This window comes from Hippoglossus stenolepis, chromosome 5 (genome assembly GCF_022539355.2).
Source record: "Hippoglossus stenolepis isolate QCI-W04-F060 chromosome 5, HSTE1.2, whole genome shotgun sequence".
Taxonomy (NCBI): domain Eukaryota; kingdom Metazoa; phylum Chordata; class Actinopteri; order Pleuronectiformes; family Pleuronectidae; genus Hippoglossus; species Hippoglossus stenolepis.
Window position 1 is genome coordinate 11,736,988 of NC_061487.1, and position 27,427 is coordinate 11,764,414.

Genomic DNA, 27,427 nt, shown 5'->3' on the forward strand with positions numbered 1-27,427 from the left:
AATTCACAATCGTATACCACATAGTATGAATAAAGAAAGGTATACAAGAATATTAGATAATATAACAATAAGATTAGATAAGATAGGATAATCCTTTATTAGTCCCACAGTGGGGAAGTTTGCAACATAACAGCAGCAAGAGGGCAGTCAAAAAAAGACATCAGTTCAGTAATATGTCGCATGCACTACTTAAGTATAAAAAATATATAAATGTAATAAAAAAACAATATACATATATAGTGTAAACAGAATATGTACAGTGGAATGGATTGCACATAAGCAATTGAATTTCACAGACAAATTAATATTGCAGTTAAAAAGTGAAACATATATATATAAATGGGTGTGAAATCACAATGAGGTATACATGTGGAAGTATATCAAATAATATCATATAGTAATGTATGCTATGTGATGGAGATTCCCACAATGGCAGTTTCACTTTGACAGGTTTACAGCATCAGCACCGGGAGCAGGGCGCCTCACCGCGCATGCGCCACACTCGTTTATTAATGGAGAAAAAAAGGTCACGAACTCTGACCCTCCCACTAACTGCAGCAAACAGATAAAATATTAATTTATTGAAAGCGATACGTTATCCTGACAAAAAGCTCCTCGACAGGTAAGACCCGTTTGCTCCTGTGGAGGCATGAGGGGCTGGTGACAGAGACCCGAGGGTCCGGCAGCACAGGAAGGGAGGGAGTGTTCAGCGGGTCTTCAGCAGGGAAGCTGCCATTAGCCACCACCTAGCAGAAGCTAACCTAGCTCGTTAGCATTGTCCCCCGATGCCGGGCGTGTAGGGATACAATAAGGCAGGTATGAAATAATGTTGATATCTGAGAGCGACCGCGTAGCTGCATAGATAGAAAACACTCACGTGTAGCTGTTGGCGGTAATGCGGTCACACGAACGGTTAGCGGACCAGCTAGGTAGCTAACAAGACTAGCCGCGTCAGCTAACGGAGCCAGCGTCGCCTGGTGTTAGCTCCTGTGCTAACTTTGCTAACCAGGTTCCGCAAACTAAACTAAACCCCTTGAAACGCGAACGCAACAGCCGCACATCGTGGTGTTGAATCCACTTTCTTGCCGAGTGGAGAGCTGATGTGGAGATCCGGTGGAAAAAATAATGTGACTTTAGCCTAGTTGTCGAAACCGAAGTCCCGCCGTTGCCTCTGCGACTCGGCGTCACGGGCCCTGAACCCTAGCATTCTTTAACCCTTCAATGTTGACCTTTCACCCACAGGAAAAGAAATACCTTTATCTTCCGTATCGATTTTGAACAGCGAACTGCCACGAGCGTGTGTGTGTCGCCGCTGCGGCTTCACCGCTCATTTCGAGTCGCGACACAGTCACATTTAGCTGTATTTTTTTTTAAAAAACAGGGCCACCGATTGTCCAGTTCTAGCTAGCGCCGGCTAGATTGTGTTAGCACGGGCCACAAACTACCGTGACTCGCAGTCTGAAGAATCAGATGTTTGTTCTTTAATCTGTTGCTTCTAAACGGATATGCTGAAGCAAATTTTGACTGTGATCGCTGTGAACATGGATTTAAGATGCCGATTTTTTTTCTGGCCCGGGTGATATGTTCCTGCGTTACCTTCATTTTTATTGTTTATCCCACATTGACGCACACTGCACTTCAGAGAATATGAGCACAACAACCACCCTGCCTAGTTGTTGTAGGTAAAAGCTCTGTCCCTTCAAAAGTCACCCGCATATCGGTGGCCTGTTAATTAGCCGTACACTGTTGTCGGAAAGAAGACGAGTGAATAAAGGACCCATATCCTTAGAGGTATTTCCTGACACTTTAACTCGGATAAGGCATGAAGTAAAGCTTATGCTCTCTCTCTACAGGTGTGTGTGTCTGATGGGGCTCTGATGTGACGAGCAGAGTCAGAAGGTGTGCACAGTATCAGAATGGATGGACAAACACAAAGGATTCAGCTCGTATCAGCAGACAACAACATGGCTTTAGGACACAGAATCCAGGTGATGTGACAGCCTGTTATGTTTGAATGAACATATTTCAGTCTTTCCCAGAGGTTGACTGCTATTTGAGCGGGGGGGGGGGCTTTGGCTCTCTGTTTGGTTGTTCTGTATAGGTTAGTTTATTAATGATCTGAGAGCTAATAGAATGTTTGTTTATTTACTCTTATACTACCTATTCTTGTCAGAGGGTGCAGCTGTAATGGCAGCAGAGCTCAAATCACTGCTGTTGCCAAATTGGCTGCTTTAACAATAACGTTGGTGATTTTGCCTGACTCTCAGGTTTTGGGGTCTTTGATCCCGGACTGATGTGGTAATAACATCCATCCTGACTGATCTGATCACAATGGCCATGGGTTAGGTACATGTCTGAACGCACACAAATGCATCCTGAAAGCATCCTGAGATCCAATCACTGGAACCACATTGGGAGGTGGTCTTGTACACCTGTGGCTACGTTCTTTTCGCAATGTGAACGCAATTCTGTTCGTCCACCGTCTCAGCTGATGTCCTCTGACCCACTATAGTTTCACAATGAATAGAAAGTAGTTTTACTCGTCTCAGTGTCCATATGTTGATTATCTTGTGGCCACAATATCAACATTGATCAACACATAATGATTTCTATTTTTCTTAAATTGGTAAAATCTTTCTTTACAGCAGAGCTGCACTAGAGTCAGTCAGACCCTCCTGACCCTCTCTTTTGTCTTTTCTTGCTCACTCATGATGACACACAGACAGTCATAAGCTCCTTTCAGACATGCACTGGACTCCGCAGATCCTCCATATTTTCTCCGTAGTAGCTGCATGTGTGAACACAAATGTCAAAATTAGACACTCGATGTAAGAACACAGCAGGGGATCCCCCACTTGATTCACCGCGAGCGAGTTGGAGGGGGTTTGATGACTGATTCTACCAGACGCAAAAAAAAAAAATTGTGTCACAAGTGTAGAAGACACAGACGAAGATGTCTAGAGAGTTTGTGGTGATAAGAGCCGACAACCGTGTCTGGGTAACATCTGTTAAATCAGACTGGGGGGGGGGACTTTTTTTTTTTATTAATTAATTTGGTCATTGGTCATTTGCATACAGAGCAGGGAAGTGAGATCCAATGATATGTGGTCACAGGAGACGCATTCCAAACTTAGGTATTGTCCACTTGTGTCTCTCAGAACGGATGTTAATACCAAGTCACAACAGGGCCTTTGGTTTGTTTTTGGGGTCTTTGGTTATATAGCACTTGTTGGAAAGCTTTTATTTAACTTAACAAGTTGTCAACCTGTCTCTCTTCTGCCCCTTACTCACATGTGTCTGGGGAATCAAGTTAAACCATGCCCCTTAAAACAATGCCCACTGTCATTTGCAGCAGTCATGTGTTAGTGGCAAAGGAGAGTCCAAACCACACATAACCTTCTCCATACCCCTAACTGTATTTGGAGGATCCACTTCCTGCACACTTGCCCTTCACTCAGTAATGGAAGGAGAAAGCCACCCACTGTATCTACAGCCAGCACTCTCTCATGTTTTGATGTGTTGTTTTTTTATTCCAAATAGATTGTAACAGATCAGCAAACTGGCCAGAAGATCCAGATTGTCACAGCACTTGAGCCATCTTCCCCTGGAAAGCATCAGTATATTCTGGCAAATGCTGATTATTCCCCTGGCGGGAAGGTGATTCTGACAAAGCAGGACGGTTCACCCAACAAGGTCATCCTGGCCGCTCAAGACAGCTCTGGGGTTAACCAGCTGCTGTTTACCTCCCCTGAACTGGCTGGGCAACAGATTCAGGTATTGCCAGGGGATATTAGCGAGTTCCTTCAATTGGTTACAATAAACAAGGTCTTATGACTCAAGCTTAATTCTGTTTAGTCAGTCTAAACTGAATCTTATGTTTGCTGTATTAACTATTCCTTTGTCTCGGGTTGTTTTTTTCAGTTTGTGACAGAAGGTTCAGACCAGTCTATGGTGAAGCCAGTTGTGGAGTACTGTGTCGTCTGTGGAGACAGGGCCTCAGGTAGGAGAGTTTGCCTTTTGCTAATAACTATTCACTATTCATTTTCAGTAACACATGAGTTAAGGTTCACCGATGTGTTTCCTCTGTCAGGGCGCCATTACGGAGCTGTCAGCTGTGAGGGCTGTAAGGGCTTTTTCAAACGCAGTATTAGGAAAAACCTGATATACACGTGCAGGGGCTCCGGAGAGTGTGCAATCAACAAGCTTCACCGAAATCGATGCCAGTACTGTCGACTGCAGCGCTGCATATCTCTGGGCATGAAACAAGATTGTAAGAGACTATAATATTGAATATGTAGTTGTGGATATGTTCTGTAGGACTCGCATACTTAAGATCTGATGTCTTTGTTTTGTGTTTTAGCTGTGCAGTGTGAGAGAAAGCCTGTGGAAGTGACCACCAGAGAGAAATCTGTCAACTGTGCTGCCTCCACTGAGAAGATCTACATCCGCAAGAACCTGTGCAGCCCTCTGGCTGCCACACCCACTTTTGTATCTGACAAGGAAACTGCTAGGTACATTTCTGGTCAAGTGGTAAAACACCTCAAATTTTTTTTACAGTTCTTACTTTAATCAACATAGGGTAATTTCTCAGCGTACTCTGAAAATCTGAGCATAGAACAAACAAATATTAAAGAAAAACAGAATCATGGAATCCTGAATCCTGAATTTAATAAATGTATCTTTTATTCTTTCAGTAGCTGAACACACTGGTGATGTTCTCCTTTGTGTTATTGCTGGAGACTGTCCTCCCCTTATATCATGTGAATCGTCCGTCTCGTTTATCTTCTAATGTTGTCGATCAATATCTCGCTGTAGGATGAGCCTCAGGCCAACCAGTTTCTCTTAATTGGGCTTTTTCTGCTAAATTATGACAATAATATACAGTAAGGCTTCCTACATACATTAGTCAAATTGATTTTCTTAGTGTAACACCAACATTTATTTACAGTAAATAATAATGCATCAGAGCGTGTAGTAACACAACTTATCCCAATATTGTCTTTTGTATAGAGAGATCGCAAGTAACCAACACAAAAATTGGGACCTGAAGAAGTTGGTTGCATAAACACATTTCCTCCCATTGCTGCATGAAAACTATAAGTCAGCGTATTTCTTAATTTCTGTCCTTTTTCTATTAAATAAGATCTATTAAGATTAAGATTTTCCAGTTATCCTTGACCTCTTTCTTTAATTATTTTTAGGTTGTTCACTGGACTCACTGCGGAAATTTCAATAAAAATTGTACAAATTTGATTGTTCTAAAACTATTTAACAGCCATAACAAAATATAACTTAGCAGCTCATAGAATACACCTGCACTAATTTAACACAAGACATAGCTCTGCCATTAAATGTTACATTTTTAATAATTGACATTACTGAACTGCATCACATTGTTTGGCATTTTGTTTTCTCTATTTACAAACATGATGGAGAAACTTAGAAACGCTTCTCCGTGTGATGCTGTATATTTCTGACCGTAACAAGTTTAAGAACATCCAGTGGTAAATATACTGCGTTGTTCTGTATTGTATAATTCAAAGTGATATGTGACTTATCAAATCTCCAACTGCAGGTCCACAAGTTTGCTTGAGTCAAGCATGTTGCTCAACATCCAACAACCTTTCCCCAAGCTGGAAAATACCATCTTGATCCAAGCATCTCCTGACAAGGTAACTAATGCAATAACATTACAGCACATTTAACTCTCATGTTATTCTTACTTTAAAGGTTCAGTGTATGAAATGTAGGTGAAAGGATCTATTGTTAGAAACTGAATCTAAAATAATCCTAGTGATGTTTTCACTAGTGTGTTTCATCTAAATGAACAAATTGTTGTTTTCTTTACCCTAGAATCTGTCCTTTTATATTTAAATAATTTATATTTACATCGGGAGCGGGTCCTCTCTACGGAGGCCACCATGTTTTTTTACAGAAGCCTAAACTGGACAAACTAAACCTTTTCGAGTTTTTATGACCACTGAAGCTACCACAGGTTCTCTTTAATGTTTGGAAGGGGAGGGGGAGGTGAGGGGTATTCAGCTGCAACATGCAACTTCACCACTAGATGTCACTAAATTCTACATACTGGACCTTTAAATATGAAAGCCAAATCTTGGAGTTTTATATCATATTGATGATCAGTTGCTTCTTCATTCGTTGTGAATGTGTCTTAACATCAGTGAGTTGTGGACCAGTTTTATCCTTTTCAGACATTTCAGTAATTTTGCTAACATGAAGCAGGGTAGCACAAACAAATACACATTTTTATTTCTGAAGCATGTCGTATAACTCCACTGCCCTCCGCAGGATGACCCATCTCAAAGTGACCTTGGTACGCTAGCAAACGTAGTGACGTCCCTCGCCCAGCTCAACAAGAACAGGGAGGCGAGTGACAGCGGCAACGATATGATGGGAGTTGAAACGCTCAGCAATGGCGACAGCTCGATGACAGACATCCAAGGAGACGAGCAAACTGCAAGTGATATCACTCGGTAAGGGATTATGATGCACGTCATAATGCATCAAGAGGCTTTGACACTGACCAGTGGTTTCTGAAGAAGTTGATGCTGCGTGTGAAGATCTACAGGAGCACTGGAAAGAAACCCAGCGGCTGTTTGCTGTTTTTCTCCTGTGTGTCACCAAGCTTTAATATAATTTCCTGTAGGGCCATGTGGTCTCTGCCTCAGCTTTTAAGGACTTAATTAGATTACACCACAGTCGGTAAAAAAATATACATCTTGGACTGTGGGGTGCACTGCAGTGCTTTGAGTTGTGTTCTTTAATTCTTGTTTCTTAATCAGCTGCAATATATTATATGAGTAAATCAAAACAAGGATCTTTTGTTGTGAGCATTTTGTTTTCTTGTTTTGTGTATCATTAGAGCTTTTGACACCCTGGCTAAAGTCCTGCACCCCGGTGACGGCTCAGCAGCAGACTCCTTGGAGGCTACGATGCAGCTGATGTCAGGAGACCAGTCGGGCCCAGTAGTGGAGTTGGAGGGACCTCTCCTCTCTGACAGCCATATCCCATTCAAGGTAAAAGTACATCTCCGAGACCAAAAGAAAGAATTTCACTGAGTTACACACTTTTCTGATTAACACTAAAGTCGTGTCTTCTCCCTCTGCATTTGGATTGGTTCCTACAGCTCATGATGCCTTTGCCTGTGCCAGAGTACCTCAATGTCAACTACATCTGTGAGTCGGCTTCCCGCTTACTCTTTCTCTCTATGCACTGGGCACGCTCCATACCTGCCTTTCAAACCCTCGGGTAAGCCTTTCTCACCTGTGATTATTGTTTTTTTTCAGAAATGCACTTAAAAACCATTTAAAAAATAATAACTATAATTATTACATGTCAATTGTGAAATGCCATTCAAATTAGTCCCATTTTATTTTGCAGTGGTCAAGACAACGACATTAACTTGATGAAGGACTGCTGGAATGAACTGTTTGCCCTGGGTCTGGCGCAGTGTTCCAACATTATGAATGTTGGTACCATCTTAAGTGCCATTATCAACCATCTGCAGACCAGCTTACAGGAAGGTAGGAGGGCTCTGCTGTTGTCTGCCTGCGAGATTCTTCCACTGAGAACATAATTTCAAAAGCGTAAACCGTGTTAAATCTGTAATTTTCATTTGATTGTGGCACAGTTTGTATTGAATTTCAAAACTGTACTGATGCTTGGCCCCTTACATTCTTGTGTTTCCTCTGTTTTGTTTTGTCTCCAACAGAGAAGCTGTCCCCAGAGCGAATAAAACTAGTAATGGAGCACATCTGGAGGATGCAGGAGTTCTGTAACAGCATGTCCAAGCTGTCCCCAGACGCGTATGAATACGCCTACCTCAAAGCCATCGTTCTCTTTAGTCCTGGTGTGTAGAGTAGTTTAAAAACTGAAAATGGCATATATGTATTTTTTTTTTTTCTTTGCATTAGGACAAAATTCTCAAAGTATTACAGAAGACGATATTGGGACATACCCATAGACTCATGTCTGTATGTGTCTGCTTCTGTACTAGATCACCCAGGCATAGATAACATCCCACAGATCGAGATGTTCCAGGAGAAGGCTTACATGGAGCTGCAGGACTATGTGACCAGGACCTACCCAGAAGACTCCTATCGGTTAGTCTTGTTTATATCTACTCTTAGAAAAGGCCTCTTTGAGGAGCTGGATAGGCGTAGAGATGTGTACCCTCTCTAACATACTCAAGGACAGTTCATCTCCTTTTACACTGGTTCCTGCCTGTAGCTGCAACACTGCTCACTCCGGTGTCACAGGCAGCACAAACTGTAGTGCCCATGAGCAGTTCAAAGAGACATGACCTCTCTTTTATTCCTCGTGTTCTTAAACTTCTTAACAAACGACTTTATGTTCTCTGCCCTTGCTTATTATTCAAGAAGATATGATATGAATTATTCATTTTTGTATTATGTTGATTAAATGTTTATTATAAGGACATCAGTTCAGGTTTCACAGCTAAAACTTATCTACATGATGCCAGCTGACTGCTGTAAATGAAGCGGTGTACGAATACGGAGTTACTTTGTGTTGAACATATGATGAGTTTGACTTATGTCAACATTTATCTCTCCTTTCCCCGTCATTAACTCCCAGGTTATCCAAGCTGCTGCTGCGTCTTCCTGCCCTCAGGCTGATAAGTGCAGCTGTCACCGAGGAGCTGTTCTTCGCCGGCCTCATCGGCAACGTGCAGATCGACAGCATCATCCCATACATCCTTAAAATGGAGTCCACTGATTATAACAGCCAGGCGGCGTCTGGGGTCTGACACCAGACTGCAACATCGGACTGTGAAAACTCAGCAGCCAACCAATCAGAGTGCTTTGCAGACTGCTTACTGAGTGATCATAACATACTGTATTTATGACACAGCGTCCTGTGTGAATTCTGTTTCCACTTTACCTGCCTCCTGCATCTGACTTCTCAGTGGAGCGCGACTCACAAAGAGGTCAAATCAAATCAACTCCGATGGCAAGCAAGCCCCCTGATATCTGCCCATTCAGGAATGAACGCTTTAAACCTGCATAGTAGATTGTGCTTTTTATTGTACATAGAATTTTATGCTTCATTCTCTCCAGGCCTTTCCTTTTTCTGCAGATCTCGTTTGTACTTTGAAGGAATCTGAGTAGTTTGTTTTTCACTGCTTTCCTACATGGCCATGCATTTTTTTATCTTCTAATAATTATGAGGAAAGAAAACGTATCATGTGAACCGCTGTGTGAGATGTTGTTATTGCTGAAGGGTATAACCTTTTATTTCTTATTTGTTGGCCAATCCAAAGGATAGGGCAGCATCATGTTGACTGTTTAACGCAGATGATTCACTTGGATCTGAAGAAATTGTGTATATAGATTTGTATATAGAATGCACCAAGAAGGCTATAAAGAGCAGCACTTGGTAATGATGTGGATTCAATGTTGGTCAAGTCATTTGACAATAAAGACATCTTTCAATCATGATTCTGCTGCATCACCGTCAGTGTTAGGGTTTTGGATATCAGCTGTGAGCTACAAAACGGGCAGCGTAAAATATGATGTGTTGCGGCCATGTTAGTAAACATTGGGAGGTTTAACACTGCATTATATTAGACTTATGTATGGATGTGGAGGGTTAGGGTTAGGGTTAGTATTATCTGTGCTGCCTGTTTTGTGGTGAACTTGTTTTGCTGGGACTCTTGATGATAATAATGCACTGCAGTGTTTATTTGTGCCATCGCAGCAAAAATCCTAAGAATACAGTAACAGTAAAAATGACACAGACTTAAAATAAACACTGAGCCAGGTAATCAGTTCGTTAATCATTGAGAGGAGCATAAGTGGAGTATTCATAGTAGTAAATGGGATAAACATTCTTTAGTTTGAACAAAAAAGCCCCCAGATAATCAACTTGTGACCTTTGTCAAAGTCCCCTTCAGCGTGAGTAGTGTTTGTTGACCGGGTTCAAGTAACACTGCAGCACTGAAACTGAACAAAGTTACATTTGTTTGATAGTAGGGGAACCATGGAGTCTTGTAAACATGTCTTCTACCGCTACAAGTGCAGTAATCCAGGGGAGGGGTTTATCAGCTCATGTTGGAACTCCTCCAAGAAGCTGTTTCACTAAATGATCTGGATAAGTGGAAGGTGGAGCAGCTCTGTTTTACTCCAATCAGACTTTGTTAGTGATTTGTCATGGCTCTTAGTTTAATTCATTAAACTTAGAAAGAAAACTCAAGTTCCGAACACTTTGGAAACATCCTCTGTAAACGCAGTGGCCTGTTTACATGTTGCCTATGAATTAATAATGCAAAATCTGTATCCTACCCCACTGACTTATTGTTGTGTCAAGTGGCGTGAAGCTGGAAGGTGGGTGTGCGAGGGACTAGACTTTCAGTGTTAGTTATTAGCCAATTCATTTTTCATTAGCAGTCTGCGGATGTGGGCGACCAGGGGACTGTTCCTGTAAGCTTTCTTTTGCTGTAGTTACCCAGTGAACGTGTGCTGCGTTATGGCAACATTAAAACTTGATCGCATGAATGATGTCGCTCTGCTGCTGTTTATAGACGCCCATTGTCCAATGCATGCAGCGGCTGCTTTCTATTTCTATTCTCCACGACCCTATCACGTCGCTGCGTGGCCTGACCCGTCCTCTCTGCACCACAGAGGTTAATGCATGTCAACGCATGGTGCACTCGCTCACTTACTGTAAGTTCTGTGCAAACAATAGAGGACATGCTCGACATCTCTTTGCAAACCACCCAACAGTTTACAATTGCACAAACAAACAGTGTTTGTCTGTTTCTGTGAAGTTTGAGGGATTTGTGATGCAACATGGGCCCTTTGTATGTGTGCTGAGGTGGATTAGCTCATTCCAAGCTGAATGAATGTGAGAGAAAGGGCCAGTTGGACTGTTCCCATGGCTGCTTGGGGTTTTTGGGGGGTGTTAGAGGGGAAGTGAGGCAGGTTTTGCAAAGTAGAACCAGCAGAACTGGTTTAATGAAAAACAAAAAGAATCTTATACATTATCTTCAACTTTAATCTTACAATCACAAGATTTTCTACAGTCTGAGAAGATGTCGTCTTGAGCTGCAGCTTATTAGACCAACTGTTTCCAATTCATTTTTATTTTTCTTCAGTCATCTGCCTCTGCAGGTTGTGTTGAATCGAGAGAAATGACGTAGAGAGAATATGCAACATATTTGTCATGAAGATTAGACAGGTAAAGGGTGTGCCCCACCTCTGGCCCAATGTCAGCTGGGATTGGCTCCAGCTTACCTTGAGACCCTCAGAAGATAATGTGGTGTACGTAATAGATGGATGGATGAATGGATTGTGCCATTAAGTCTACACATTTCAATATATGCTCAATACGTTACTTGTGAGTGTGATACTCATTGTCTCCTCTCCATTTCATTTGACTTTTACTGAAATATAATAATTTTGCTTATGTTTTATGAGTCCTCACAGTTTGTTTTTCAATTACACACAATCATCTCCAGGGGAACTGCTTTACTTACTTGCTATTCACTTTGGAATTAAGGAAAGAGTCCATTAGAATTTTATACATGTTTAATACTGTTTTGAAATCTACCAGAAAGCCCGATTTTTTTCTCTTGGAACCATATTTATTTTTTATAATTTACAGTTTGCGTGGCTCGCTTTTGAATTATGAAAATGTAATGTGCTTTAGTTTTAGATTTCCCCACATTCTCAGACAAGAAATGACTGTGGTGAGAAGGAAACTGGTATATTTTCTCTAGAACTGCTTAAACCCCTGAAACCTCCCTTATACAAATATTGGAAAATGACTGCATTACATCATTAGCCCTAAATGCTGCCCATACATCAACAAATCGATGTACATGTATAATATTGTCTTAAATAAGATAATAAAGACAAATAATCATAGTGATTTCTCAGTTCAGTTTCAGTTGATTATTCAGGTGATTGTTCAGTTGATTTTCAGTCGATGTGGTTTCTCCTGCATCATTTATTCTCGCTCCAATAATAAACCATCTGTCATGGAGAAGGGAGAGTGAAATAAACTCAAAATCCCTGTGTGTCCATTGCACATGTTGAGAACTGTGTGATCTGTGTGTTATCTCTCACCGACAGGCACGCGCGCTGAAAGAGTTAACCCCTCCTAGTGCAGCTGGAGGAGTGGGCGGGGCTTAGGTTCACACAGTACGTTGAGGAGGGCAGACCGTGTGTGTGTGTAAAGAGAGAGAGAAAGAGAGAGAGTGGGAGAGCCGGTCCGGTCTCAACATGGACTCGGGCGGTGAGTGCTGAGCTGCCGCTGAACTGAGGTGGATGAAGAAGAAGAAGAAGAAGAAGTGATCGTGTGTCTCCGGGCTGAAGCTCCGACTCCGGATTATCATTATTATGCCCAGCGCCAACGTGTCCGTGCGAAGTTTATCCGAAGTGGAGAAACACCTCAGCAGCCCGATGGTGAGTATCATGTGAGTGTGCTGTGCACCATTGTTGTGTGGCTACTGTACCAGCGAGAAACACACACACACACACACACACACACACACACACACACACTGTAGTCTGTGTGAGATCCACGTCATGTGAAAGCAGCAGCTGCATATCTCTCCTCTAACAAAGAGCCCCAGTCACCCTGCTGCTCAGATGTAACATGTGAACATGTGTTCGTCATAGAAACATAATGTCTCCATCCCGGAGAAGCCTTCAGGTGTCTGTCTCTGTAAACGTCATGGGTTTTTCCATATCCAGATGGGACGATCACAATCGTTCTCTGGATCGAGATTCAGTCTGAAACTCGCAATGATTTCATTTCAATTTGTTATTTTCTCAATCTGTGAAAGGTCAGCAAATGGTGAAAAGTCTTGGATAATGTCTTCCAATTCTTTTTCTGCCAACCTACATAAACCCACGATGTTCACATGATTTTCAGTTGATTTTGAGTTAATTTTGTGTTTTTGTTAATTGCTAGTTAATTGTCATTGTTAATTATCAGATGAATTTTCAGTTGCGCTTTTAGTTCATTTTCAGTTGATTTTAAATTTGTCGACGGTTTTGTCAGTCCACAAATCGAATAACCATTTAAATTCTGTGGGTCTAAAAGAAATCAACAGATATTTGTGTGTGACTTTTTAGGTGCCAGGAAAGATAACATCCTTCCACTACAATAGTCTGAATTCAAATAGATCCTTTTAATGTTGATTTAACTTTCTATCAAATTTTATTCTATAGTTTATAGTGGTCAGATTGCAAGTGTTTATAATATCAGAGGTGAAAACATAACCTCCTTGGTTGAAGTAATAAGCACCGTCAGTCCAGCACTTTAAACTAAATCCTACCAGAGCATTTAATCTGTACAAAATAAGATAATTAATGTTTATTCAGACTCAAGCCTTAATGTGTTGTTTTTTGCAGGATTAGTGTATTTTCATTCAATCGGGCAGGTGTTATGGTTTTGTGGTCAATCAGTAACTAAATGTGTGACCTTTTCTTAACCCTACTCTATATGACAGGTGGTGCTGGGTACTGTTTTGTGACACTGACATTTAGAATATATAGTAAAAAAACTCATTTATGGTTTCACAACTTTATTTATAACAGCACTGAGTCTAACAACATACACACAATATAATAATGTATGCCAAATTTGCTCTGGGTGTAGTGCTGTATATAAATCTAATCATCTCTAAACATTCATTCTAAACCCACAGCAAAGAGTGGATGATGATCACATAGAAAAATGTCCTGATTACTGTCAGACATGTTTTTGACCTCGGTTTTATGGTTATTGTTTTACCTCAGCACGTAGAAACTTATTCAAATCACAATTTTGTATCTATTTAGCCCAAATCACAAAGTTGACCGAAAGAACGTCACCAGTCTAGACAACAAACAGATGCATCTATGCTCAGACACAAAAAGTCCAACTATTTGCGACTGAATGTCTTCTTGTGGTTTGATGATGCAATCAAACAGATAAACCTGAGTTGGTGCTTTCGGTCACATTGACTCGGAGGAGAGGAATGCTCTGTCAAGTGGGATACTTGTGCAACCAGAAAGTCAGCCAAGTATCATGCAGCATGCTATTGCGTCTTTGTTTGTAGTGCTAGATTATGCATGATCCTTCAGGCCGGTTGAGCAGCCACCTTATTCTTCAGAGGTGGTGGTGACATGTTTTTCAGCAGCATCGCGCATCTCCTGCAAGCTCTCAGGTCCTCTGGGCTCTGTTTCCGAGCCACTGGCCTGTGAGCAACACTTAGTCAAATGAATTAGAGTCAATAACATTTCCTCTAAAGGAGAAGAGTAATACACAAATAGCTTGTGACAGGAAGTATTCAGACTCTACCTCTTTTTGCACATTTTAATGTGTCTAAGGTTTTATGCTTAAAGGAAAATAATCACAGTTTTTGCCCTCCAATCTACTCAATATCCCATAAAGACAAGGTGAAAACATGCTCTTAGAAATTATTGAAAGTTCTGATACTCTGAAGAGGGACCGATGGGTTCTTGTTCGCCTCCCTGACCAAAGATGGGCAACTTCAGGAAAAGTCTGGGTCATTACAACCTTCATCCATTCGTTAATTAATCTCCTTTCAGACCTGCACTGAACGCTGGATAGTCTCCTGAAATTATTCAGAGGGGCTTTATGTGAGAACACAAATATCTGAGTTACCATCAGTTACTCCTTACATTCTCCGGAGTGTCTTGACATTTTTCGTTTTTTACCAGGGGGGCTGCCCCTGGTAAAAAAACGGAAAATGTCAGATTTGTGTGAGAATACAGCAAGATAAAGTCTGGAGAATTCACTGGGAGCAAGCGAGTGAGTGCGTTGATGATTTTTGTAACACATGCCGGATGCATAGCTGAAATAAACAAAGAGAATATATGAAAAAGAGGTGTCATACATGTGGAAGACAGAGACAAAGATGTCAATTTAGAAAGACGATGAGATTGGAGAGCTTTTGGTGATACGGGCCAATGGCGGAATGGAATTCATACAGTACATCATGTCCTGCCTCCTGCATGCTGCACAGTCCTGCTGTGTAGGACATTCTCTGGAGAAGGTCCAGACCCAATGTGGACGTTTCCTGGAGTTCATTTCTTAAACTGGCTTGAGATTGACCAATGGGTTTTTGTTGCTTCTTGCCCAGTACCCAGTTAGGTCAGACGGACACCTCCAGAAAAAGTCTGGGTGGTTCTAATCTTTACCCGGTTCACAATTATTGTTGCCATTGTGCCTCAAACCTTTAGAAATGTTTTTACTCTTGCTGTGATCTATGCCTCAACATGATCTTATCTCTGTTGTGTACTTCGTGGCACAGTCAACTGTTGGAACTCAGATAACACAGGTCTTATCAATTCATTTCACTGAAGGTGGAATCCAGTCCAGTTTTAGATTTTTAATAAACATGCAAAAACATATGAAAATGTCTACAACACAGCTAAGTGTTCAAAAAATTGAAGGAGTCTGATCACTTTCCGCAGCCACTGTATAACCATCAACACAATAGCATGGAGGGACATATCTCACTCTGTTGGGTGGTTTATTGCTGCTTTTCCCTCTTTTGTTGGCCGCAAATGACATTCCAGTTTTTTTTTCTCAAAAAGCCATTGTGCAGAAGACATAGTGGGTTAGAGGCCAAGATGATGCAACAATTCAGCTTGAGTGGCTCATTTCCAGCAAATGTCTTTAACCCTCAGTGGAGGGGGGCCCTGCAGAGATGTGCTGGCCATATCTCAGTGACACATCTTGTCCTTGCATGAACCCTCTGCTTCACCTGTGGTGGCTGCGGCACATTCATGCCACCAGACAAAGGCCAAACATATTAGTCATCATGTCTGAGTAACCTTTTTAATATGCTTTATGTTGTGAATCATTGAATTGCAAACATTGTCCCCCTGCTCTATTCTTTTTATCAAGCACTATTTTCAAGGCTAATGAGCTGCTTGACTCTTTACCAACCCTGCTTTGTCATCGCGGCTGGTCACTCTCTCACTCTGAGTGCATTGAATATGGCTGCATATTTATCTTAATTGAATCCCAGTCAATACTCTTCCAGTTGATGGGGGCAAGCAGACACTGAGAGTGTTAATGGGCTATTGATTTAGTCCGGGAGCAGCTTGTCTATGAGATAATAGCGAATATGCTTTTAAGCAATTCATTCTGCTGACCTCCTGGGGATTAGTCATTCAGAAAACTTAAGACTTCAAACTCTGCTGCAATTTTTTTCTCTCCCTCCCCCTCTTTTATTCAGATGAAGACCACATAGGCAGCTGTTGGATGCAGATGAGAGGAGGAGGAGGAGATGTTGGGTCAGCTCTCCGATCAAAAGATCCCGTTTCTGTTTTTTTCCGGTTTCCCTGTGTGAGTCCTGAGTGGGAGAGTGTCTGTATCCATGAGGATCAGCTGGAAGGAATACCAATAAGCACTGCAGGCTTCTTCCCCTCTGTGGTTCTGTTCTCCACTGAAGGGACGGTTTTGTTCCATCTCGATGAGTGTGCCAGTTCTTTTTTTTTTCTGTGTGTTTTTCTTGGGGTGCAGAGAGGCACAAACAGAGAGAAAGAAAATATAGAAAGTGTGATAAAAGTGCCACCCTATGTACCAAACAACACACCACAGCCTGATCATTTAAATCTATTTATTCAGATCAGAGCTGCAAACACGTGCAGCATGTATGTGATTCACTGCATGACCTGAACTGATGGTTTCAGCAGATTACAGCTTGTGATTGTGACTGCTTGAAAACAGTACTTCCTCATAACGTGGTGCAGTGCCTTCCTGTTTGAATAAGATGACTTGTTTGTGGAAGGAACAGCGAGCTTAGCAAGAAACAGGCTCAGATTCTGTATGTTCTGCTAATCTGACTCACAATGTATTAGACTAATGCAGCTCAGTGTTGAGAATGCACCCACTGCACAACCAGTGGAACCTAAATAAATTGTGCTTTTCTGCTACACTACAGTTCACAGCTTAAATTTTGGATTGCTTCTAGTTTCTTGCCTCCTCCGGTGCTGCAGTGGGGGAGAGGGGGTGCAGTGTCTGTTTTTGCATGAAAAACTGAATCGCTAACTAGACCATTGATCCAAGAGGGAGAACACTGCAGTGCAAGATAAGCAGCATCTGCAGTTTCTAGCGACTCACCATGACTTTTCTCCCCCTCCCGAAAAGCAGCAAATATTTGTGCGAATTCCCGGAGCAGAACAACAAGCGGCTCTCCCTTGTCGGGTCAAGATTGAGGCTAATGCAGTTGGATCTTTATGTTATGCTGTCGAGTGGGGTCAGAGCATATTAAAATGGGTCATGCTGTGGCACAGACGCTGTGTGTGCTATGTAGGGCAGCGTGGTGAAGGGGGGAGCTTATGCAGGGGCTTAGGTGTGAGGGAGGCACCCCGGGGGCACAGAGGACTCCTGTAGATCCTGTTGGTGGAGATTGGGATGATTTGTGCCGCTGAGCTTAGTTTGGGACCATCTCTCTTTGTTGTACTTCCATCCCCTTATCTCTTATCTGTTTGAGTTTCTGTAGACCCTCTCTGTTTTGTCTGTCGGTCGGATAACGTCTGAGTGAACCCATGTGAAAATACAGCAGAATAAGGTCCAGCGAATTCAACACGAGCGAGGGGTTAGAAACCTCATCAACTTGGTGTTAGAAACTGAAAACAAAAATAATACAAATGTCTCACGATGACAGAGGGGTACCTTAGAGGATGCCGACATCCAACTTGGAAATGAGATTTGATTGTTGTGAACCCGTCTATGCAGAGAACCTCCCACCGTGTAGTGCATGTGTGAAAGGCAAACTATATACTTATAGTCGGTGAGCACAGATAGGATCTAACTGTGTTGCTCAAGAACAACCTAGAAAGGTTAAATCACGTTAGATGGTACCACAGTCTCATCAAACTCTTACCTTGCTTCAATTTGTGACCTCAGTTTAGGACTGTACATCCAACTGTTGCACTCTGCTGCTGCCATCTGCTGCGTTGTGGCCTTTCCCCCAGTTACTGGGCTTTCAAACCTTCAATCCTTGCTCTCTTTCACCTTCCTACCTCAACAACCCCTGGAGAACTGAGTGATGGGGAGAAATGGACTGAAAAGTAGGGCAGCTTCTCGGTAGATTTGGGAGGACTTTTTCATCAGCATGAGACTAATTCATTTAGCAGAGCCACTCATCCAGAGAGGCTCTTAGATTGCTCCAGCAGTTATGGGTAAAACTCTTAAGTCGCGGCAGCAGCGGAGGTGGAAATTGGCTTATTAGATTGAAATGGTACAATTTTCGCAGAGTATCTCATCAGGAAAATGTCCGATGTCAAATTTAACTTTGGTCTCTAGTAAGTTTAAAACATCTGGCTTGTGTTATCAGCGTCATTCGAGCTGCTCTCATGAATCTGGAGTCATCCTGCCAAGAGCCATCGTGTTTTTTAACACAAAGTGTACGCCTATCATTCCAGCTGTGTGAAACAAATTTGGCTCGATGCTCATTTGATGCATTAGTGTGAAAATGGAAGTTTTGTTGATGCTCGTTCCAAACACTTCCACCCTCGTCGAGGCCTGGTTTTGTTTCAGGCCTTAACAGTGACTCATCAATAGTTGCCAGGTCACTGTTTCATATGCTCATCCCCTAAATATGATATCACAACATCTTGAAGCAATTCACTTAGACCTCTATTTGCTCCCTAATGCTACAGAGGAGAACATGGAACATTTGGTAAAAGCTCAGAGGAGCCAGCTTAGTTCCAGTGCTTAATAAAGAGCATGTTGCCTAAGCTTTCTGGTTGAACAGACAGTTCTTTGTGTTCCTCGTTTGAAAACTAAAAAGACTGGGGAACATGAGCAACCTACACACTGGCCTGTCCCATACTTCCTCTTTAAGAAGGAAGATATTATTGAACTCTTTCTTTTGTGTGACAAACAGGTTTGACAAAAACTCGGCTTATGTGTGAAACTAATTGTTCTGTCAAGAGATATTTGCATGGTCTCTGGGAGGAGAGGGGATTGCGATCGGGTGCAAGGCTCCTCAGGCTACGTAAGGCCAGTGAATCCATATGCAAGTAGCTCGCTCATCGGAGTCCTGGACAGAGCAGAGGTAGGACACGACAAAGTGTGCTTTTTTCTCTGCAGAGAATGAGTCCTGTGTTCAAGAAGGACAGATGCCAGAGAGGGGGGGGGAGAATGGGACAAGGACAGAGGCTGAAATACTGCAGGCACGCTTGTGGAAATAAGCATGGCATTCTCCAGCCACACAGTATTGATAAATAAGTATGATGTATGCACAGTATAATATCAATCACAGAGACCAATAAACAACACATTTTACACAACAGTAAGAGTTGACAGCCTGGAAGTTGCCCTTTAGCTTAAAGCACCAGCAGTGCTTTGGACTAAATGATGAGAGCATGGCAGCATTCTTGCAATGACAATGTGAACATGGTGATGTTTAGCTGGCACAATGATTACCATGTTTAATTTGAAATCAATTTAGTTTTATTATTTTTGTATTTAACCAGGAAGGTTCCAGAGATACAAAATATATTCTGCCAGGGAGTTCTGCTCAAGATGGGCAGCAGTTAAATACAAAGTTTCACATAAATACAAACAGGTAGAGAACACAAGTAAACATTATAGGGCAACTTTCACACCTAACTTTTTTGGGTCACACCTTCAGACTTTTCAGTTTTCGTCCAAACCAAATTAGATGTGAAAGGTGCCTCCGACCGTGGTCCAGACCAATCGACCAAAATTCAGTCTGACCGAAAAATGTGTTCTCTGTCCAGATCAATCTAAAACATGGTTTGGTTCGTTTGCAGTGTGAAAACACTTTTTGGAATAGTTTAGACTTTTGCAACAATTGCAGGAAGATAAGACCATATTAAACAATAGAAGAAGAAAAAGAAGCAGAAGTCTTACTGATCTCTTCAGAAACTGAGTTGCCTAGACTCATAGGATTGTTTGCAGTCTTTGCTGCAAACAAACTTCCTAAAACACAGCAAACAGACTGAAGAACAGATAAGACACAGAAACAGGCAGGAATCAATTCCAATAGAATAGTGCAAAGTAAAATAAATGCTAATTAGTTCAAAACAAACATGTGAATTTGCAGATATGTAGTCACGAAACCCAGAGGGCAAACTGACATTTTGAACTGGATTTACAGGAAAAATGCGATCACCAGGATCATTAAGATTCATCTTGTGTCATACACAAATGTCCCAGCACTTCATCCTGTTGGTATTGAGAGAGATAATGACAGATCCAGTGTTGTTACACACAAGATGGCTACAAAGCAGTTTCTGTGTTGCACATTATGGTGAAACTCCATTCTAGTAATAAACAGAGATGGCAGAGACGATATTGCAGCTGCTCTCTCTATTGGCCTCACAAACAGGTTTAACAGGTTGATTGTGCCAAAGGCAATTAAATGGGAAGGCACGTGTGTAATCAGATCAGGTAAATGTGTTTTTGTTTAAGTCTCAGCATCAGTGTATATGTGACTCAGTTTGCACGTCCAGCCATACATAATGTCCCTGATAAACCCCCGTCCACCTGACAGTCATGTGGGGAGGAGCGTCGGTGAGTCAATTGTGAAGGTACTTATCTTGCAATATGTAACTATAATGTGCTGATGTGGAAATGCTAATCAGGATTTAGTCCTAAGTCGGCTGTGATCTGTTTATTTGCTTGAAACTAGCAGTGTTACATTTGTTAAGGATTAGTGCAGCTTTGTGCAGCCCATAGTGCTTGTTGTACAACACTTTGTATTAGGCTTACATCTCCTATCATTACTGTGCTGTTGTGCTGTGACCAACTTGCAGGGCTTCTTATGTCACTGTTGCAGAGAAGTGACACTTCAGTAAAAAAAGAAATCCTGCTCGGAAACCTAATAAAGTCCTTGATTCGCTGTTTCCCCCCAGCTTCCTCTTTTTGGAGCCGTACTGTAGTCGTATTTATTCAGCTTCTCTTCCTCAGAAAGTCTCCGCTCAACAGTGAGCTATTTACACATCAGTCACAGTCGATATTGTTGAGCCTCCATCAGGGAAATGGTAATTTTGTGTAAAACTAGGGGACTTTGTCTGGAAAAGGGATTTCCTCAGGCTCGTGGCCTCGTGTGACATTATCACTGACCTACATTAGGTCTGCACGCTCCACATCTTTCATACACATTAATAGCTGTTATCTGTGCACTATACTATAAACAAACAGGATTAAATTCTTGCTGAGAAGAAATGCAGCAGATTTGCCAACGTATAAGAGCATTACATACACACCAGATGGTCTCACAGCGGCAATATCCGGGCAGGGGAGTAGTGTGGAGGTACTGTATATGGATACATTCAAACACACGATTATTTGACAACCTTATGTTCATTGTTTCAGCAACGTTTCACTCACCAGACCTTTTGTAGAGCCACGCGGGAGCAGTGGAACTGTTGTAGACACATCTACAGCTTAGTCTGCTGAGCAATTAAACAATTTAACCCAATTATCCAAACCGTTAATTTCGAACTGTCTGTTAAACTGTTTGTTGTAAACACATTGGCCACATGTAACTGTAGATTGTAATGGACAGTTAATAAGGCTCCCTTCATTTTACTTTTAGATTGATAATGTGTATTAGTTTAACTGTGTTTCGTCTGTCCATATGTACAGACTCTTATGGATGCAATATCTCAGGAATACCATGAGATAATTTCTTTAAATTTAAATCCATGGTTTTTCTTGGACTCAAGGATGAACTCATTTAGATTTTGGTGGTCAAAGGTAGCTCTGATTTCACAAAATACATTATCTATTTATATTTATCTCTTTAGCCTGGCTTTTGATTAAGTATGTTTGTAGACATTATTTTATTAATTATATTACATTTATCTGTCCATTTATATTATTAGTATTTGTTGTTATCCCCTTTTTTTTACTTATATTTCTTCTACTTATGTGTGCAGTAATGCAATGCATGCACATATACTATTGTTCACCATACTTCTTATCGTCATTATGTGTGCAGTAATGCAATGGATTGCACATAAAGTCAGATGTGACCTCACAGACCACATTTTTTCCAGAACTCAAGAATTTATACATTTATTAAGATCAAATACATTTTATTCAATTCCTTTTTGAAGTCTTCACTACATCATATGAATCTGGACAGACATGGATGTAAACTGAAACTGGGTAGAGGAGGAACCCCAGGTGATGCATGGAATAGGAATTTTCGGCCCTATATTTACTTTCCTGGATGACCAATCTAATCTTTTGCTGATTAGACACATTTCTGTGGTGTAAGATCATCCCTAAATGCTTCATTCTGAATATCTTTGTTTCTCCCTCTTGCAGGATCGGAGCACTGAAGGCAGTTTACTGAACCTTCCTGGTTCGATGAGGCGGGGTTCTTCAGAGAACAACCTGGATCTGGACCTCAGTGATACAAGTCCTGGTCCCGCTCTCGGTTTCGAGATCCAGCGCAGTCGTTCCTGCTTGGACAACCTCCAGCAAAAGATACTGAAAGTCACAGAGCAGCTGAAGATTGAGCAAACGGCGAGAGACGAGAATGTAGCCGAGTATTTGAAGCTGGTGAACAGTGCGGAGAAGCAGCAGTTGGGGCGCATCAAGCAGGTGTTTGAGAAGAAGAACCAGAAATCGGCTCAAAACATCGCTCAGATGCAAAAGAAGCTGGAGCAGTATCATCGAAAGATGAAGGACAGTGAAATCCATCACAGCCCATCCCCTCATCCGTCCGCTGTCAAGCACAGCACCATCCCCAGGGAGTCGCCCAGAGAGCTGCTGAGGGATATGACGGGCAGTGGCCGACACCCGACCATGGACAAGATCAAGACCATCGGACCAGGCGTTTCTCTCTCTCCTCCTTTCTTCTTCAGCAAACCCAGAGAGTTCGCCAACCTCATCAGGAACAAGTTTGGCAGCGCTGACAACATCGCCCACCTCAAGACCAGTCTTGATGCTTCCTCTCCGTTACCCACTGACAGTGCAGGGAAGGGGCTGAGCAGCAGCACTTCTATGGTCAGCAAGCCCAAGTACCCCAGTGATGACGAGTGCTCCTCGGAGAGCGCTTCTATTTCAGCAGACAGTAACGGACACCCTGCGGCAGGAGGGGTGTCAGCGGGGCAGGCACACGGTCAGGGGCAGCCAGCAGGTGGCGACAGTCAGAGCAGACTGGCCCTGAGCCTGGAGGAGGTGAGGGAGGTTAAAGAAGCTCAGAGCCAGTTCGAGGATGACATGGATGAGCTGAAGGCTCAGTTCAAGAGAGAGTATGGCATCCTCAGCCAAACACTGCAGGAAGAGAGATACAGGTATTTTGTATTCCAATTATGTCATTGTACTTACATAATACAACACAAGACCTTATGTATAATAAATATATCATTAGTTTGAGATAAGTTTGATGTAAACATGTGAAAAATACACGTTAAAATCTGATTGAATAATAATATTTCTGCATTGATCTCCAGGTATGAACATTTGGAAGACCAACTGAACGACCTGACGGAGCTTCACCAAAATGAAATGGCGAATTTGAAGCAGGAACTGGCCAGCATTGAGGAGCGGGTGGCCTACCAGGCACACGAGAGGGCCAGGGACATACAGGTTAGAGTGTGGATACCCAACCAGAGATGGATTCGAACAAACATTTTGAAAGGATGGTTGTGTTGGGACATGTTGGCAGGGCTTTCTACTTGATATTTAACACTGTACGTGCCTGTAATTGGGCAAAACATCAGATTCAGGATGGGCTTGATTCTTTTTCTCTCAGGCTAATGTCTTAACCCAAGCACATCCGGTCTCATAAGCTAAGCACTGGTTCTATGTAAAAATGTGCAAACCCTTCTGGGAATCCAACCCCAGAAATATTGATACGATAAAAACTAGGAGCTGGAAACAATTAAGACGGCTGTTAGCTTTAGCAACCAGCTACCTATTAGGTAGCTGGTTGTTAAAGCTTTATTGCATAGTGTGGGTATGCAGTTATGAAGACTTTACAATCTAATTGATTTTTTTTATGCCCCTCAAGTAATCAGGAAAAACATGGGGCTCAGGTTTGGACACAAAGAACAGATTTGGGTCGGGCTCGATATCTTTTCTCTCAGTCACGGACATGATTGGACAGAAAATTGCCACGCTCTATTAGACGTGTCGTTTTTTGGTTGTTACATAAAAATGTGACACGTTGGGGGATCAGTAGGTCATGTTCAGCACATCAGTGAAGCTTGTTCAAGAATTAATGAGATCATTACCACAGTGGGGGGGAAAGTTTTTCCTTTCATCAGAGAACACTCTACGAAACAAATCGTCTCATTTGTCGCTTGGCATTCATGACCACATACTTCCCTCTCCATCCTCGTGTTTTTTCTTCTGATACATAATTAATCGTTTGGGGGAATTTGGGTAATTGAGGATTAAAAGGTCAGAAAAATACCCTTTAGCCACTTTGGAAATGTTCAGGACCGTGAAGTCTCTCTCTCTCTCGTGTTTATTGCAGGAAGCCCTCGAGTCGTGTCAGACGCGAGTGTCCAAGCTGGAGCTCCAGCAGCAGCAGCAGCAGCAGACGGTCCAGCTCGAGAGCCACGACGCCCGGGTTCTGCTGGGGAAGAGCATCAACATCATGCTGGCCATCATCACCGTCATCCTAGTGTGCGTCTCCACTGTTGCTAAGTTTGCCGCCCCACTGATGAGGAGCCGATACCATGTGGTCGCTACCTTCCTGGGGATTTGCTTCTTGACCATATTCTGGAAGAATTTGGACCGTTTACAGTACGCCATGGACAGGTTGCTGGTGCTCGGCTGAACATACTGAAATCAACAATAACACCACACTGTCAGTTATTAGGATAGTCTAAGAGGATTGGTTGTACAATCGTCAGAGGACACGATCGCCATTCATCTACAGAAGTCACTGTTTTTTTTTTTAAAGTGAAATTTTGGTGATTTTCTTGTCTAAACTTGAATGTTTGTAGCTAATATTTCCATTTAATCGTGACAATAACATTTATAACAGTATATTTTGTTAGCTCATCACTGATTGATGAAAAACTAATAATCACAAGACACAAAAGGCCAAAAGGCAAGGGTGAAGAGAAATGCTTTTCACCATAATGCAGCAACATGGGACTCACTCTTTACCACATTTTAAAGGAATAGAATCCATAGATCAGGCCAAATTGAAGAAAATGGTTATTCTTTTCATTTTGCCTCAGCTTAACTTTAATATCACTGAAATTCTTGCAATCTTGCACATGGTGAAGAAGAAGGCTAAGACGAAATGTGCTTATTTGCTTTCTTTCTGATAGTAAAATGAAAAGATCGATACCACAGTCACATCTGTATGGCTACAATCAGCTGCTTTTTAGCTTAGCTTAACATAAACCCGTAACATATTGGTCCATGAGATCTGGATGCTGGAAGGCTCTCTGGGCCTGTTTCTAGTCTTTTTGCTAAGTTAAGCTAACAGGCTTCTGGTATTACCTCCATACTTAACTAGATTTTCTAATCAGACTTTCACCCAAAGAGGTGAACGAGTGTATATATATTTAAACTTTGAATTATTGATTTGAATGAGGAACCTACTGAGGGCTATTTCACAAATAAGTGCATGTAAAGCAAATCCGTGGGTCAAAGTTCACTGAAGTTGAACTCCACATGAAGCCACGTTGCGGAGGGAATGTTTTATCCCCCCCTTCGCTCAAACAAATTGGAAGTGAACGGGAGATGAAGGTTCGCACTGATAAATTCCCGCATGGCACAGAGGAAATTAGCATCCTGTTTTCTACGTGTTTATTTTCTTCATTCCTTGCAGGGGTGAGGAACATTTTTCCTTATCAAGGGCTATTTAATGCGGTTGGTGCTGCACAGTCGTCTGTGTCAGATGGTAGTGGTGATGATGCTCCTCGCAGGTGGTTGTCCAGGGTCTTAAGCAGAACCAAGTCTTTGCGAGAGTGAGTTTAGAAAAGAACAGTTGAGCGGTGAGAGTTTGTTGTACTTTACCTGAAGCTCCTTGTTGCTTCAACGATTTCATGTTGTAGTCAGTTGTCAGGCGCACCAGATGGTTCCACATTAAGGTGGAGTGTCATATCAGGCTTCTGATCTTGTAGGGTAGGAAAATGCACATTCACACACAATGCACAATTTTACTTTTACAATTTTAGCGGCAAGAAGGCTATGTGTGCGTTTCATTCTCCCTGACTGACCTGACAGGCAGCTGTAGGGGTCCCCACTGAAGGAAACGCTAGCTTTTATTGCAGTAAAATCGAAATCAAATAAATCAGTTGCTGTCATGAGAAATTCTTTATATGAACTTGTCTGGCAGCCTGGAGGCCGAAGGTTTCCCCGCCCCTGTCTTATGATTGCCTTGTTTGACTTTTGTGGTCAGTCATCTCTTAAAGTTTCTCTGTGTACTGGTCATCGTGTTTAAAGTGCAATATATTTGATTTAAAGAATGATTCTTTTTAGGAGTGTGTGTGTTTATATGAATGTTTTACAGTGACAGGCCGTTGGTGTTGTCTGGAGTGGGGAGAGGGGGCTGTCATTAATGTTTGCATGAGAGATCATAACCACTGAAGAAGCCACTGCTGGTGTGTGATGAGTCCAGCTGTCTCCTCTCTCTGGGGTCAAACATGACTCTCACTGGGCTGGTAGCATGGTGATATCAACACACGCTAGAATCACCAGTGCAGTGATGCATGCATGTGCACCCAAACAACACTTGGCTCTCTGTATTTACATGTCTTATGGGTGTTTTACCCACTCTCCATGTCTTTTACTAATAATGTGATTAAGAGGCGATGGGTTATACTGTGATACAAGACGTTTTCTCCGAGGAAAAATGCAATTCTCTTTTTTTTTTTAAAGACTCAACAAACAGCCTTCAGTGCTCTGGTGATGACGGAGGAGCACATTACAGTTTCTAAGTGTTGAATTATGAGCCTATTTAATGGACTGACTAATGTTATTTGTTTGTCTTATGAACATTGCCTCTAAGGATTTCACATGAAGCCACAGACCACTTTTTAATGTTTGTCAGCCACTTTAACATTGTTTGTGTCGATGTTTGTTCTTGTCAGCGACTGTATCATATTATGTTGTTTCTGTTTTTTAACGCAGTTGAGGAAGTTTGACCTGCAGAACTACAGATCAGGTTTACATTCTCTTCTCATCTCTGGTGCACTATGTGATCAATCAGCCGTATCTTCATGCATCATGTGCCTTCGTCTGACAATTTCTGTTAAATTAAACAACCCTTTTTAAACAATGTCTTACTTATGCTGTTGAATTGATTTTGTCATTGTAGTTGCATGTGATAAGGGGGAGTTCCAGTGTTGTGAGGTCACAGTTGTGAGGACACTGTTAGAACATCAAAGATTGAGAGATTGTCATGTGCCATGATGCCAAAAATGGAAAGGAAATAGACTGAAGTTTTTTAAATCACTAAAAC

The 27,427-nt window shown here is 42.0% G+C and overlaps 2 protein-coding genes across 7 annotated transcripts; both read left to right on the top strand.

Moving 5' to 3' along the window:
• The first annotated feature begins 473 nt into the window (after positions 1–473).
• nr2c1 (nuclear receptor subfamily 2, group C, member 1) lies at positions 474–9,479 on the top strand. 4 transcript variants are annotated; one of them, XM_035156205.2, is made up of 14 exons: positions 474–622; positions 1,854–1,988; positions 3,541–3,774; positions 3,922–4,000; positions 4,091–4,270; positions 4,361–4,511; positions 5,576–5,672; positions 6,310–6,494; positions 6,884–7,037; positions 7,148–7,269; positions 7,402–7,544; positions 7,733–7,870; positions 8,018–8,123; positions 8,617–9,479. In XM_035156205.2, the coding sequence occupies exons 2-14, from the start codon at positions 1,917–1,919 to the stop codon at positions 8,786–8,788; spliced, it is 1,833 nt and encodes a 610-aa protein (XP_035012096.2). In that variant the 5' UTR covers positions 474–622; positions 1,854–1,916; the 3' UTR covers positions 8,789–9,479. The 4 variants fall into 4 exon arrangements, with proteins under 4 accessions (XP_035012096.2, XP_047195715.1, XP_047195714.1 ...); XM_047339759.1 differs by lacking the exon at positions 474–622 and adding an exon at positions 652–816; XM_047339758.1 differs by lacking the exon at positions 474–622 and adding an exon at positions 652–812.
• A 2,693-nt stretch (positions 9,480–12,172) lies between these two features.
• On the top strand, positions 12,173–27,244 carry LOC118109250 (transmembrane and coiled-coil domain protein 3). 3 transcript variants are annotated; one of them, XM_035156208.2, is made up of 4 exons: positions 12,173–12,457; positions 22,318–23,291; positions 23,451–23,586; positions 24,479–27,244. In XM_035156208.2, exons 2-4 carry the CDS (start codon positions 22,360–22,362, stop codon positions 24,782–24,784), a joined length of 1,374 nt encoding a protein of 457 aa, XP_035012099.1. In that variant the 5' UTR covers positions 12,173–12,457; positions 22,318–22,359; the 3' UTR covers positions 24,785–27,244. The 3 variants fall into 3 exon arrangements, with proteins under 3 accessions (XP_035012099.1, XP_035012097.1, XP_035012100.1); XM_035156206.2 differs by having other exon boundaries at positions 12,174–12,446; XM_035156209.2 differs by lacking the exon at positions 12,173–12,457 and adding an exon at positions 17,803–19,242.
• Positions 27,245–27,427: the final 183 nt, after the last annotated feature.

Coding starts and splice junctions, on each gene's coding strand:
- nr2c1 (XM_035156205.2), top strand. CDS start 1,917: ATGGATGGACAAACACAAAGGATTCAGCTCGTATCAGCAGACAACAAC. Junction 1,989..3,540: donor CTTTAGGACACAGAATCCAG/GTGATGTGACAG, acceptor TATTCCAAATAG/ATTGTAACAGATCAGCAAAC. Junction 4,512..5,575: donor TCTGACAAGGAAACTGCTAG/GTACATTTCTGG, acceptor CTCCAACTGCAG/GTCCACAAGTTTGCTTGAGT.
- LOC118109250 (XM_035156206.2), top strand. CDS start 12,381: ATGCCCAGCGCCAACGTGTCCGTGCGAAGTTTATCCGAAGTGGAGAAA. Junction 12,447..22,317: donor AACACCTCAGCAGCCCGATG/GTGAGTATCATG, acceptor TCCCTCTTGCAG/GATCGGAGCACTGAAGGCAG. Junction 23,587..24,478: donor AGAGGGCCAGGGACATACAG/GTTAGAGTGTGG, acceptor TGTTTATTGCAG/GAAGCCCTCGAGTCGTGTCA.